This window comes from Populus trichocarpa, chromosome 17, assembly GCF_000002775.5.
Source record: "Populus trichocarpa isolate Nisqually-1 chromosome 17, P.trichocarpa_v4.1, whole genome shotgun sequence".
In the NCBI taxonomy this organism is placed as follows: Eukaryota; Viridiplantae; Streptophyta; class Magnoliopsida; order Malpighiales; family Salicaceae; genus Populus; species Populus trichocarpa.
In genome coordinates this window covers 5,198,896-5,213,199 of record NC_037301.2, presented here as the reverse complement: position 1 = coordinate 5,213,199, position 14,304 = coordinate 5,198,896, and the positions used below count along the sequence as shown (strand labels likewise).

The window sequence follows — 14,304 nt, the reverse complement described above, 5'->3', positions numbered from 1 at the left end:
ATTAAAAAGATGACACAAAAAATGAGCCAAATCAACCAAGGCTAACTCGTTAATCACTATTCCCGGATTATAAGGTCAAGATAACCTAACAAAAACCAAACCAAAACAAATCATGAAGCCTAATTCTCAATCAAACACAATATTAAACTATGAAATTGAAAAACAAATCAATTAAAAAAAACTGAATCAACTAGGTTAACATGTCAAACCCACAACCTGAGTTATGAAATTAGGATAATCTAGTAAAAAGCAAATCAAATGTGGAGGACTTGTGACCTAGGTCATGAGACCGAGATAACCTCTTATAAAAAAAATGACCCGATTTAACCGAGGTTAAAATGTCAAAACCCACGACCTTCATCATGAAACCAAGATATCTCCAAAAAAAGCAAATCAAGACAAAGTATAAAGTTCAATCCCGAACCGATCCAATGTTAAATGATGAAATTGAATAAAATATCAATTTAAAAAATTAACACAAAAACAACCCAAATCAACTTGGGTTAACATGTTAAGCAATATTCATGTGTCATGAAGCTAGAATAACCTAATAGAAAGCAAACAAAATAAATTATGAAATTTAATTTTCAATCAATCCAATATTGAAACGATAAAGTTGGAAAACTAAAAGTTAATTAAGAAAAAAACTCAAATCAATCGGATTAACCCGCTAAACCTGTGATGTGTGTCTTGAGATTAAGATAACCCAATAAAGAACAAATATAATATTAAAGGATTTAAAAAATAATAAAATCATTGATTTAACCCAATATTAAAGGATGAAATTATGAAAAACAAAAGGTTAATTAAAAAAAACTCTGAGTCAACCAGGCCCAATAAAAAATAAGTATAATATTAAATTTTAAAAAAAAGTATCAATTGAAAAAAAACAACAACAATATAATAAATAGTGTTTTACAAGGATGCGGTGAAGATACTATAGGGAGGGTCCTGCGGAAAAATAGCTCGACGCGAGGATGATAAAAAGCTTAACACCTCTCATTCTTATTACTTTTTCAATATGAAAAAAATAAAATGAAAAGTTCGTCTTATTCAAAACCCCAATTATGAAATCCCCTCTTACAGTAAAGATCATTTTTCTTTTAATTTTAATTTTTTTAATATATATTCTTCAAAAAAGTTGCTTGGAGTTAATAACTCAATTTATCTTTATATGATTAAGTATTTCTCCAATTTGTTCTTATATTCTTGGAGCCAATTTTATCCTTGATTATTTATTGAGTTTATAGCATATCATTCTGGCGAGATTTTGAGGCCAACCCATCAAAATTTGTTAGGTGAATTGCATGTGAGAAGCACTTTGCTTAGAAACTTAACAGATGTTCAAGGATAAACTCTGTATCACTTGCAAAGCACTCGACTATCTCCGGTGTTCTGGCTTAAAAATCTAACCTGAATGATAGATTAGAAGTTCGATACACACACACACACTTAACTCTAGTTTTTAGGAAACATGCTTCTAATTTAAAGTCATTAATGGTTTCTGCAAAGGGTTTCGTCCATCTTCCTTGGAAGGCACTGCTGACTTGGTTTGGTCGTCTTTCTTTCGAGAATCATCTCCAGTATAGATGGAGATTGCTATCTACTCTGTCTTATGCATCCATCGATCTCGCAGGGAATTCATCATCGAACAAGTATAGGGGACACAAATTTAAAAGATGCCTCAGTAATGATGATTCTCAAATTGTCGAGAGCCGCTTGCGTATGTATACCCATGAAAGGTCGAATACAACTGCTGCTACTTCATATCTCTCTGCAAACCTTCTTGGTGATCATGAGTTCCTTTGACATTCGATGAATTTGTTTATTTCAAATTGTTTCTTCCACCTTTGACAATATTAGACCTTGGTTCTGTTTCATTCAAACTTTAGCAACTGCAATTGTTGGTGTAGAAAATATGTGTTATTTATGATCAAAACCGTTTTCTTTCTTCAGGTCATCAGCAATCCAGAGAAAACTCGAATTCACACTTTCTTTTGCAACTATGATTTGAGTAGCATGCCCGCTGGTACCAAAGTAGGATGGAGCACTTTTATTGTAAGCTTATTAATTAGTATGGTTTGCTGTTGAACTTTATTGGAATACAAATTTTCTTGTTTCATAGTGATGAGGCTGCAAAAAATCAAAGGGAATATTATGGAATGAATTATTTCTTAAGATACTTGTATATCATTTACAGTGTGTTCTACGACCTTCACTTTCAGACTACAATGACTTCTTCTTTAATGTATATCTTCAAAGATTGTAAATCTTCTCTTCAATGAATACATGCATAATGTCTCTTAGAGACCCCTGAGGGTGTTGAAGGAGGACCCTCCGAAGATTAAGTCAGTATGAGATATTTTTATATGGCAAAAAAACATTAATGAAGATATTAATGAGCTTTTATGAAGATAAAGAGGAAGAAAGAGAAGAAAATGTAGAAGTTAGAGAAGAAGGAGAAGAAAGATTTTGTTTATGTCTCAAAGCATAAGGTTTCAAACCTTTTTTCTGGATACTTAAGCTTTCTTTTATATTACCTGACTTGACCTGCTTCATACAACGTAGGAGGTGTAGAAATGTAATCTCGTAATAGTAAAATAATATTATTATACTGATCGTGTCATCATAAATAATTAATATAAGCATGAACTGTTTATTCGTATTTTCCAGCTCATTGAGCCATACAACATACTCTTATTTCATTTCTTTTCATTTTTAATTTTTTGTTTTAGTCAAACAGGTTTTTAAAAAGTTTAGTAAATTTTGAAAACTTTGAAGGAAATTTTTGAATTTGTATGTGGGTCCTTCTTTTGTTTTTTTCAATGACTTTACTTAATATTGGACTAGATTTATATTATAAAATATGAATCTGGTATAAAATATATACTTGTTTTTTTTTCTCTAAATTTTCTTTAAAAAATAAATTTTTTTTTTTATTTTAAAAAAGCTCCCTCATTACAAAAATACAAAAATATGTTTTGCTTTCAATTCAAATTTTACTTATTTATATATTAATACTAGAGTTAGGAATATTCGTAATCACTAATGCCAAAATTAAAAGTGCTCTCGGTATTCACTAACATCAGAGTTTTGAATATTGACACTAGGATTGAGAATTATTCTGATCCTTCAATATTCACTGACGCTAAAATCAGGGATACTATATATTTTCTTCACGTAATATTTATCAATACCGGAATTGAAGTATTTGTAGTTGAATATTCATTGGCGCTAGAGTCAGGTATATTGTAGGCAGACCATCAAAAGCATAATACAACAAATTCTTAGCAATTTAAGACAAAATCAACAATGCAGCCTACCTTAGATAAGATGTTTAAGGGGTGATATTATTTTTCATTTTGCGTAATTAGTTTTATACTGTAAAATCTTTGTTGACTAGTTAAAGTTCTTAGTGACCATGATATTAGGTGATAATTTCTTAAATCAGATTTTTTTTTTTTTCTAAAAACAAGATGCTAGAATTTTATTTAAAAAAAAAATAAAGGTCGACGCAATATTAAGTATTAAAGTACGAGAACAGATGTACCATGAGCAATTGGTTTCGTTTTGGCATTAAACTCCTTGAGGTTCACCGATCACTGTCACCTCCCTAGAGAATGATATATGTGAGTTCTTTCCCAATCAAAAACTTACGAAAATTCTGTTAATTGATTGCTGCTTCTGAATTTGAGCTAAACAATTCTGACATGAAATAGGCAAAACAATTTGAGCTAAACAATTTGAGTTAAACCCTACCCTGCTTCTGGAATCGGTAGGGTTTAACCTATTTCCATTCTTGTTCTGCTTATGGTAGGGGTTTTGTTCTGATGTAACCAAAATCATGAAATAGGCAACCAGCAGCTCTGGTTTTCATCTCTCTTTTTTTCCCAGTATTACCACGTTCATACAGAACTTGAAGAATCATGGTTGGACCGACCTAGGTTTTAACTTACTCTATCTTAAATTCGTTTAGTGGAATTAATATATAAAGAGTTCTCAGCTTCATATTTGTGTGAAGTGGCTGCTGGTGCTAGGTTGCCTGCTGTTGTCATATTTGCACTGTATGACATCATACATGACGATAATCGCATGCTTTAATTCTATGATGTAATCAATTATAAGCATGCAAATGCTCATTAATATATATATTTTTTTTATTAACACAGTTGTTTGCGTTAACTTATATACACTTTGATTAATTTTATGAGCTTTAAAATTAATAATCATATAAATTTTCAATAGCTATGAAGCTTGTAAGATTCAAACTGGTAATTTTTAAATAATAAATTTAAAACATGACTAGTTAAACTATACCCCAAACTATTTCATTCGTTCTTCGTGGCTGTTAGATGCTGTTTGGATTTGCTATTGCGGTCGCGGTTGAAAGTAAAATCTACAACATAGTGTTTGGTTAACACCAACCATATTTTTTATTGGTGTGGGTCCCAGTCCAAAAGTAAGGTTGGACTGCAGTTTTTGAAAAGCAATTACCAATTGCTTTTCATGCATTTTCTCTTCTCTCTCATCACCGACACTTTCCCCTTGCTTTCCCGTTACAGTCACAAAACTTTCCCAACCCTCACCCAAATTGTTCACAGCACGGTTAATTGGCAAATCAATTTGGCCATTGATCTGCAAACTCCCATTTTCCACCTTCCCCAGACTGTTCCCATCTCTCGTCTCTTGCCGACAACAACCCTTTTTCAAAATTTTGCAAAAACAATCACGTATAGGACGACGCCAGTTCTGAGAGCATCCTTCCCCAGTCCCTTCTTCTTTCCAAACACCTACAAAGATCGTCACCCAAACCTTCACTGATCTGTCCCTCCATTGTTACCATTGCAGAAAAACCCAATAGCTTCATGCTGGGAAAGGTCACACGAGCGAGAGACCCGTAAGTACCTGCCTTATCTTTGTTAATTTTTTTTTAAAATTTAGCTCAAAATTTCATTTCTGTTTTGGGTCTCCGTTGTTTCTTTTTGTAGAAAAACGCTGCAGAACCGTGCTGGGAAAAGTCACATAAGAGAGAGACAGAGGTAAGTTCTTGCCTTTATCTCCATCTTTAGTTTTTTTTAGCTAAAAATTGCATTTCTGTGATGCTGCATGATCTGTTTACTGTGCGTTCTTGGTTTGTTTGAATTAAGCTAAAAAGAGTAGTTTGATGTTGCTGCTTCTCTTTTGTTTATTGTGTCTTCGTCAATTTTTTTAATTGAGCAAATTTCATTGCATTTCTGTGTTGCTTCATGACCTGTAATATGCGTTCTTTAATTTTTTTTACTTGAGCTAAAAATTTCATTTCTGTGCTGCTGTTTGGTCTTTGTATTGTGCGTAATTATATGTTGTTCTTTGTTGAAATTTGTTTTTCTGTTGATGTCTAGCCTACAATGCTGCTGCTTCATTAAAATTAATTAATCTGGAAACAATATCATGCATCCATGCTGATCTGTTTACTGTGCGCATTGAGGTTGTTTCTACTTGATAAACTGTAGAGTTCTTTACTGTGCACATTACGTGTGTTTTATATTGGAATTAAGGCACCATGAAATTAATTTTGGGTCAATTGGATTATTTGCTCTATTGTATTCTGTTCCCAGTTGAAATATCTCGGCCCACTTCGTTGGTTGGTAGTTTCCTACTGTTACAATACAAACTGATTTGTTTCTCTGCTTTTCATTTCATAAGATTCACTTGTTTGTTGAATTTGATGGTCTTGTCCATAAATGCCGACTTTTTTTGGTTGTTGGTTTAGATATTTCCCTTATCTCTTTAACAAGATTTTCATACAAGACATGATCAATAATACATGTATGTAGATCTCTTAGTTTTCTAGTTTCTCATATCGCTAATAGATAGCAAAACCTTGATTATTGCTAGTATAGCTCACACTTTTGTGATTTGTAATATTGGACATGGATATTATGATGGATTGTGATAACCTTGTGCACAATATATAGTAACAAAGGCGAGAGGTATCACTTTAAAGAATTTAGGCGTCGTGGACAACCAAGTGGTCGGAAAGAAGTGTTTAATTGCTTATATGTACTGCTTGTCTGCTGTTGTTCTTTGTTTAAATCTGGTTTTGTTTTTTATGTCTACTACCAGCTGATAGTGCTGCTGCTGGATTATTTGCTTACTGGAAACAATGTGATGCTTTGAAATTTCATTTATGTGTTGTTCTTCATGGTCTGATATGTTTACAATGCACATTAATGTTGTTTCTGTTTGAGCAACCGTAGATTTCTTTACTGTGCGTGTGTTTATTGTAATCGTAATGAGTGCCCTGTTAGCATGTCATGTAGGATTATGTTTATTTCTACTTGTGCAGTCAAAATCAAAATTTTGAGTTTCCTTTTGTGTGTTTGCATGCTGCGAAAGAAAGTTGGGTTACTTTGAATGTAGAAATAGATTATGTTCTATTTGTTTTTTTCCTTCTTTTTTTAGCTTCCAAACAACATGATGACATTGAAGTGTTTCTTGATAATTCAAATATTATATCATGGCTGAAACTGAGTTTCCTGAACAGTTGAAAATTAATGGGTTTCAATTAGTTTTCATTACGCATTAATGGGAACATTTTCATTCAAATACATGCATGGTTAATGTTTGTTGCTAACCACACAACTTTTATAAATGCTGAACATTGAGTGTTCTATTATTGTTTTAGTCCACGATTTATGTATGTCCCACAATGTAATTGATATCATTGATTGATTTCAAACTTTTGTTAAATGTTTTAAAAGATATCATGGAAGGTCTTGAATCTTTTGATAAGGCTGCTTGGACAAAGGAAATGTTGCATATATTTTGTGATATATGCATTAAGGCAATTGATATGGGAATGAGACCTAATACTCATTTCGATAAAACGGGGTGGAAATTTCTCATAACATCATTCAAAGAACAAACTGGTCATGCATTCACCAAAACACAATTGAAAAACAAATGGGATGGATGCAAAAAGGATTAGAGGATATGGAATAAGTTGGTTTCTGAAACTGGTGTTGGCTGGAATAGTGAATTAGGCACAATTTCAGCTAGCGATGAGTGGTGGAAACAAAAAATTCAGGTACATTCCTTATCATCCTAACAATTTCTTTTATTGTTGTCAAATTCCAACACCAAAATTTTACTAGTCTTGATCCTTTATTACTTGATTTAATTTATATGCAGGAAATTAGAGGAGCAAAAAAATTCAGACATGTCGGTATTGAGCAGTCTTTGAAGAATAAATTTGACCGAATGTATTCCAACATTGTCGCAACTGGAGCGTATGCATGGGCTCCTTCATCAGGTGTACCTATTGACAGTGATGTTGATCCTAGTACAAGCAATGCCGGCATTGCTCATGATGGTTTGGAAGAGGGCAGCGGTGATTCGGAGGAAGATGTGATTCCAGATTTCTAGACTGACATGGCTCGAATGGTTGGAGGGGTAAATATGTCTAGCAGCAGCAACACAAAAAGCGGTGACAAAAGAAAAGAACGAGATCATTATGATGTGCGAGGTAGAAAGAAGAAAGCATCTGGAATTCAGCTGCTGTCAAGGTGCAATCAACTACTTGAGAGTATATCGACTAAGAGTGATTCCACGTCTGTTATTTTGGATCGCGAAGGCTGTAGTATTCGCGAGGTGATGGCCGAGCTGCACTCAATTCCTGGAGTTTCAATTGAAGATGAGTTCCACGACTTTGCTACAGAGTATTTGAGTTTAAGAAGGAAAAGAGAAATGTGGGCTAGTATGGGTGATAAGGAGCAGAAGTTGAGATGGCTGCAACGAATGTATGCATGCACTAAACGTGCTTAGCTGACATGGTATTATTACATTTTCTTAACCGTTAATCAATTAACTATTCACTTGCTTAATGTATTTATACAGTTTTATTTTATTGTTGCAGAATAATGGGATGCCGGTTTTAAAAATGAGTTTTTTCCAATTGCCGAAGTTTATCCGAGTCATTGTATTCTTCCACATTTCGTGTTGAGATATATGGGCATTTCCATTTGCGGTAATTTATTTATTGTTGTATTTATATTAAACTACTTTTCGGGAGCTAATATACTTGTATGAGGATATTGTTGGTTTTTAATGGTGTATTTTATCAATGAATTAAAACTGTCACTTCTGTTGTTATTAATGTTAAAATGGTTGACCATTGGATTGAATTTGTTGGTAATTTTCCTTCACTGTGTTATTCCCTGAAGGTCTTGAATATTGAGTGTTGCTGTTAAAATGTATGTTCTATTATAATATACCATGTGCAGCCTTGTTTGTTTTCTTTTATGCCATGAGTTGATGGGATCTGTTGCCTTGTGTGTCCAGCTCTAATTGTAATAAACCATGTGCAGCTACTGTGTGAAATGTTGGTGTGTTTTCTTTTCTGCCGTGAGGTGATGGGAGCTGCAGCCGTATGTGTGAAGCTGTGTGAATATTTGTTTGTTTTCTTTTTCTGCTGTGAGTTGATGTGTGCTGCATGGTGATAAGAAAGCTGCAAGTAATTGAGATACCATGTGCAGCTACTGTGTGCTTGTGCAGTGTGATAAGTAGCATTTGTGTTCTGTTCTGCAGTGAGAATTGATGGAAGCTGAGCATTTCTGTGCTTGTGTAGTTAATGCTATTCATTGCTGTTAACATGATTGTTTTAGCTATTGTGTGCAAGTGAGTTTTGAATATTGTCTTAGCTACTGTGTGCATAGGAGCCAGTGCATGAAATATATGTGTATGTGCTACTGTCATTGCTGTTTGAGCTGCTGGATTTGTCACCTATTATTGGAATACATGCTGCTCTCTTTTGTGCGTTGCTGTTGGAGTTCACATATATAAATTATGTTTATTTTGTGAGGTGTCAGTTGAATCTCCAGTTACAGTTCTTGGAATACAATATTTGTTGCTTTTCAGATGATTTATGTACACGTTAGTGTGCACTGTCATGGTGATAAGAAAAGAAAAAAAAAGTGGGCCAAGGAATCTTGAATAATATAATGAGAACAAAAGGTGAAAAAATACATGTCAGAATATATTAGCTGTAAAAGTAACATTATATGTTACTTTTACAGTCTACATGTGATAATGTACTTGTATTGTAAACTGAATAAAATTGCTTGTAAAAGAGACGTAAAAAGCAGTGAGTTTTTTCTATATAAAGAGGATTGTTTGTAAGCCAACTTCAAAGAACTTTTTTGCTTCATAACAAATCTCTCAAACCTCCTCAACTGCATTTCATACAAGCAAGTGGAACACTGTTTTTGTTTGGCTTTACAGGTATGAAAAAACTTATGTTGCACCAACTATTTGATAGTTCTTTTTTATTGAATGATATGTAATTATTTAAATATTTTTATTAACAACATATAATTTTTTTTTCCATGTAATTGAAGTTATGGATGATTCACGGTTTAATGACATATTTAATGGGGATTTCGATGGCAATTATGATAATGTAATGAACCGCATTGTAGACCACATTAATTATCCTAGTTGTGAAGGTAGTGGTGCCTCATTTTCTGGTGCTGGAGATGACAGTGATGGAAACGACGCCGACGATAGTAACAATGACAGTGATGATGACGGTGACGATGACAGTGATGATGACGATGAATTTATTTTAATGACGCATTTTGATATGAAAAAATTAATTATATGCACAGCTGGAGCTATAAACATGTGTTATATTAATTATATGTATAAAGAACCATGTATGGTTTCGTATAATACAGGGATGCGTTGGTTGACAGAGGTTTTAAGAGGTCATTGGAAACGAAGTGTTAACATGTTCAGGATGGACGCAACCACTTTGTTGAGTCTATGCACTGAATTAGAAACGCATCATGGCTTAAAACCGTCAAGAAGAATGAGCGTTATTGAAAAGGTGGCAATGTTTTTATTTACAGTAGCAGTTGGGGCGTCAAATAGACAAGTGCAGGAACGATTTCAGCATTCAGGTGAAACTATTAGTAGATGTTTTAAAGAAGTGCTTAAATCATTACGTTTGTTTGCTGTGGAAGTCATAAAACCAGTAGATCCACAATTTACGAGCATACCAAGAGAAATTGCTATGAATCCAAGATTTATGCCACATTTCAAGGTAAGATGAATTTTTGTTTAATTCAGTAGTTTAATTAAGTTGTTCAAATGAATATGAAATATGTTATAAATGTTTATGAGTACTTAATGTTTTTTTGGCCTGTAGAATTGTGTCGGTGCAATTGATGGAACACATGTTCGTGTCTGCATACCATCTGCAAATCAAATTCCATATATTGGAAGAAAAGGTGTACCAACACAAAATGTCATGGCCGCTTGTAGTTTCGACATGCAATTTATGTTCGTGTGGGCAGGATGGGAAGGCAGTGCCCACGATACGCGTATTTTTCTTGAGGCTATTGACAATAGCAATATCAAATTTCCAAAACCTCCGGAAGGTTGTGATTTTGACTAAATTGAAGATTTGGTAATTGAAGGAATATAATATTTTTTTAAAAAAAGTTCTGTTATTAATTACCATGTTGTTATTATTTGCAGGAAAATACTATTTGGTTGATGCTGGATATCCAAACGAGTATGGGTATTTAGGTCCCTACAAAGGCGAGAGGTATCACTTCCAAGAATTTAGGCGGCGTGGACAACCAAGTGGTCGGAAAGAAGTGTTTAATCGTGCACACTCGTCACTACGTAACGTGATCGAACGTTCTTTTGGGGTATGGAAACAGAGGTGGAAAATTTTGCAAAACATGTCTGCTTATCCATACAAAACACAAGTTGAGATTGTAGTTGCATTAATGGCACTACATAACTATATTAGAAGGAGATCTCAAGATGATGCAGTTTTTTCTGAGTATGATCGCAACCCCAATTTAATTCCAGATGACTTTTTACCTGATATTGTTCAGGCTTCGGCCGTTCAAGGCTCACAAAGGCCTTCACGTATGGATTTTGTACGCGATGAAATTGCAAATAGTTTGATGGAACAATAAAGGAGTACATTAATGTATAATGATATTTCATTTTGTTATGTAATCATAATTACAAAACATCTATGTTTTGGAATTATATATGTGTGTCTATATATGTCCTTTTAATTAATTCAAATCAAATATAAAACACAAACCATATTAACCAAACAAAAAAAACTATTTTTGTTAACCACAATTTAAACCACAGTTTTACCAAACACAAAACTGCTTTTTTTCAACCACAATTTCAACCACAATTTTTTAACCAAACACAAGAAACTGTTTTTTTTTAAACCACAACTTCAACCATAGTTTTAACCAAACACCAACTTTTTTTAAAATCAACCTTACAAAAAAGTACTTTTTATTAAACTGCTTTTTTTAAACCACAACCACAAAAGCTACCACAATACCAAACACGCTCTTAATATCAATACAGACATTCCTGGGCCAGAAGGTCTCTATGGCTTCTTCTGGGCATATATATGGGTTTGAACTTAAAAAGTGAATTTAATGGAAGTGGACACAGTTGCTGCATGGAATATCCCCAAGCAATCTCAACATGTAGAGAAGGTCACTCTGGATTCTTCGATGCGCGAGACCATCTAGCTACAAGTTGAAAAAAGAAAAAAGAGAAATTTTGTAACTCAAATAGATACAAATAAAGATTAGGTACTCAAATACAAAAATAGAAATCAATTATATATATATATATATTATTTTTAAAGTAGTTGAGATAGTAGTATGGTGGTCCTTCAAGGCCTTTTCGAAATTTTTTTATTAAATTATGTGGAAATTAAAATAAATATAAAAAAATCAAAAGTATATATATTTTGAAAAAAAAAGAAATTTAGTCAAATTTCTTCTTTCCTACTTACACATTTATATTTTTTTTGTGGAAAAATGGATGTTTTATTAGAAACATGATCTTTTGAATTGAAACTTAAGGTAATTAAAATAAATATTCATAACATTTTCATTGATTTAAATTAAGAAGAAAAAAATATTCCTTTAATCAAAACTCCCATTCCCTATTCATGTATTTCTTTTTTGTTTTGATAAAAACATGTTTTTTTTAAATAAAAGCCTTTTAAAAAAAATAAAAAATATCATAATAAAAAAAAGCAAGCTTCAATCTAAAAACATGCTTTTATAATTTATACATGAATATATAAAAAATAAAAGAATAATAAATTTAATAAATTTATGTAGAAAATAACTTATATATATTTTTATTAATCATGTTTTTTTAATAAAGATTTATCATGACTTGAAAAACAAGTTCAAATAAAAAAGCAACAAAATTATGTTTTGATAATCTCTATGGTAATATGTGACAATATAGGAATATTAATTTGATAAATTTTTATAAAAACCACTCCATGATAAATAAATAAATAAATAAAGACATTTCATTCTCATTGAATATCCATGATGATTTTTTTTCAATAACTTCATTCTCAATCCTAAAACACTCTCTAATTAGCTCAAAACTCAAATTAAATTGAATATAAAAAAGCTTTATGGGTTGTGATCTACTTTTCTTGACATGATTAAAAGCTCTGTCATTTTTATCGGAATTCCTTCTACAAAATGAACATTTTGATACTAAAATTGATCATTTTGTGAGCATAATATGACCAATCAAAATATTTTTCTCTTCTCTTATTTTCCAGTATCTTTCTCTTATCTCTCAATATCTAGAGATTTAAACATGAGAAAAATAAAATTTTAGGATTTAAATGTTAAAACTAGAAATTACAAGGATCAAATATGAAAAACAAAGGTTTAAAGAGGGCATATAGTGAAAATTACAATGATCAAATATTAAAAAAACAATTCTTTCTTCTCTTCTTTTATGTGCTTGATGAAGATTTAAAAATGACCCTATAAATATATTACACTAATCCATAATGTATTTATGAGAGAATGACATATAATAAATGTAACAATAAAAGCCTCCTTTTTTTAGTTTGTTGTGCAACTATAATTACTTAGTTTTTATCTTTATTTGTTTTAGTAAGCATGATAATGGATATCCACAAGTCAAGTTTCTATATATTTATACTTTATTTAATACTCTTTGATTGAGAATTTTAGATGTCTATATTATATCCATTGGGAATCTATATGGATATTCATTGCCCGACTATTATTTATTATTAAAAAAATATAGCAATATGTGTGTATATGTGTGTGTTATATCTATATATATTAAGACATGTATATATTCTATTAGATTCAAAAAATAAAAATAAATATTCTACATACATATTTATATAATAAAAAAATATATTTTGGGTTAGATTTTGGTTGGGATTCGAGCTGGGTTTAACAATAATCATATTTTATTTATTATCAAATAAGATAATTATTTAAAAAAACATATTTATTTAAATCAGTTTGTGCCATATCATGTTTAGGTAATTGATAATTTTTTTATATATTTTATTTGCCCTAATTTGCATGGACTAATGTGGACATCACCTGAGCTATAGTACATTAATTAACTAGAGATGATTTTTCTTTATTAGTATCATAGCTAAAAGTAGTCCTAGCTTCTTCTTTTTGTTAGATATAGCATGTGACAATTCTCATATACATGCATGTGAGCTAGATATTGGACTAGGGGTGAGAAAAAAATTAGAAAACTGGAAAAACAAATAACCAAAAAAACCGAACCGTAAAAAAAAATTGATTAGAATTTTAAAAAAACTGACTGGTTCGGTTCGGTTTCGGTTTTATTATCCTGAAACTGAAAAAACCGAACAGAAACAAAAAAAACCGAGTCAAACTGGTTGAACCAGTTTTTGTTCTAAAAATCCGAACCGAACCAAACCGAAACCGGTCAGTTTGAACCGGTTTTGGTTTTTTTTTAAAAAAAAATTCGATTTAATTATTTTTTTTTATAAAAACCAAATCCAACAGAAAACAATCACCCCTACATTAAACCGTTTACTCGAACACATGCTCAAAAATTATTCGATTTTTTCCCAATCCCATAATATGATGCGGAGATTTTAAGTAATTATTTTTTCGAGGCTCATCTCTGTATCCTCTAATAAAAGTGGGCGTGGAGAAACTTTTTATTTTATTTTATTGAAGTAGAGGTGGAGGCGGATAAAATTACTCAATTTATTTGGTAAATATAATATCATAATGACCTTTATACTCGAATATATATATATATATATATATATATATATGATTTTTAAGATTTATATGTAAATTGATTTATAAGATTACTTTTATAAAAACAATATTTAATAAATATAAAATACTTAATTTTGTATGATCTATTTATTTTATTTAATGGAAATTGAATATGAAGAAATAACGTGAATCTTCAATG

The 14,304-nt window shown here is 31.6% G+C and overlaps 1 protein-coding gene across 1 annotated transcript; it reads left to right on the top strand.

The window, feature by feature from the left end:
* The first annotated feature begins 6,748 nt into the window (after window positions 1–6,748).
* Window positions 6,749–7,407, top strand: LOC112324790 (uncharacterized). The gene is made up of 3 exons (XM_024589328.1): window positions 6,749–6,873; window positions 7,018–7,069; window positions 7,174–7,407. Exons 1-3 carry the CDS (start codon window positions 6,749–6,751, stop codon window positions 7,405–7,407), a joined length of 411 nt encoding a protein of 136 aa, XP_024445096.1.
* The last annotated feature ends 6,897 nt before the right edge of the window (window positions 7,408–14,304 follow it).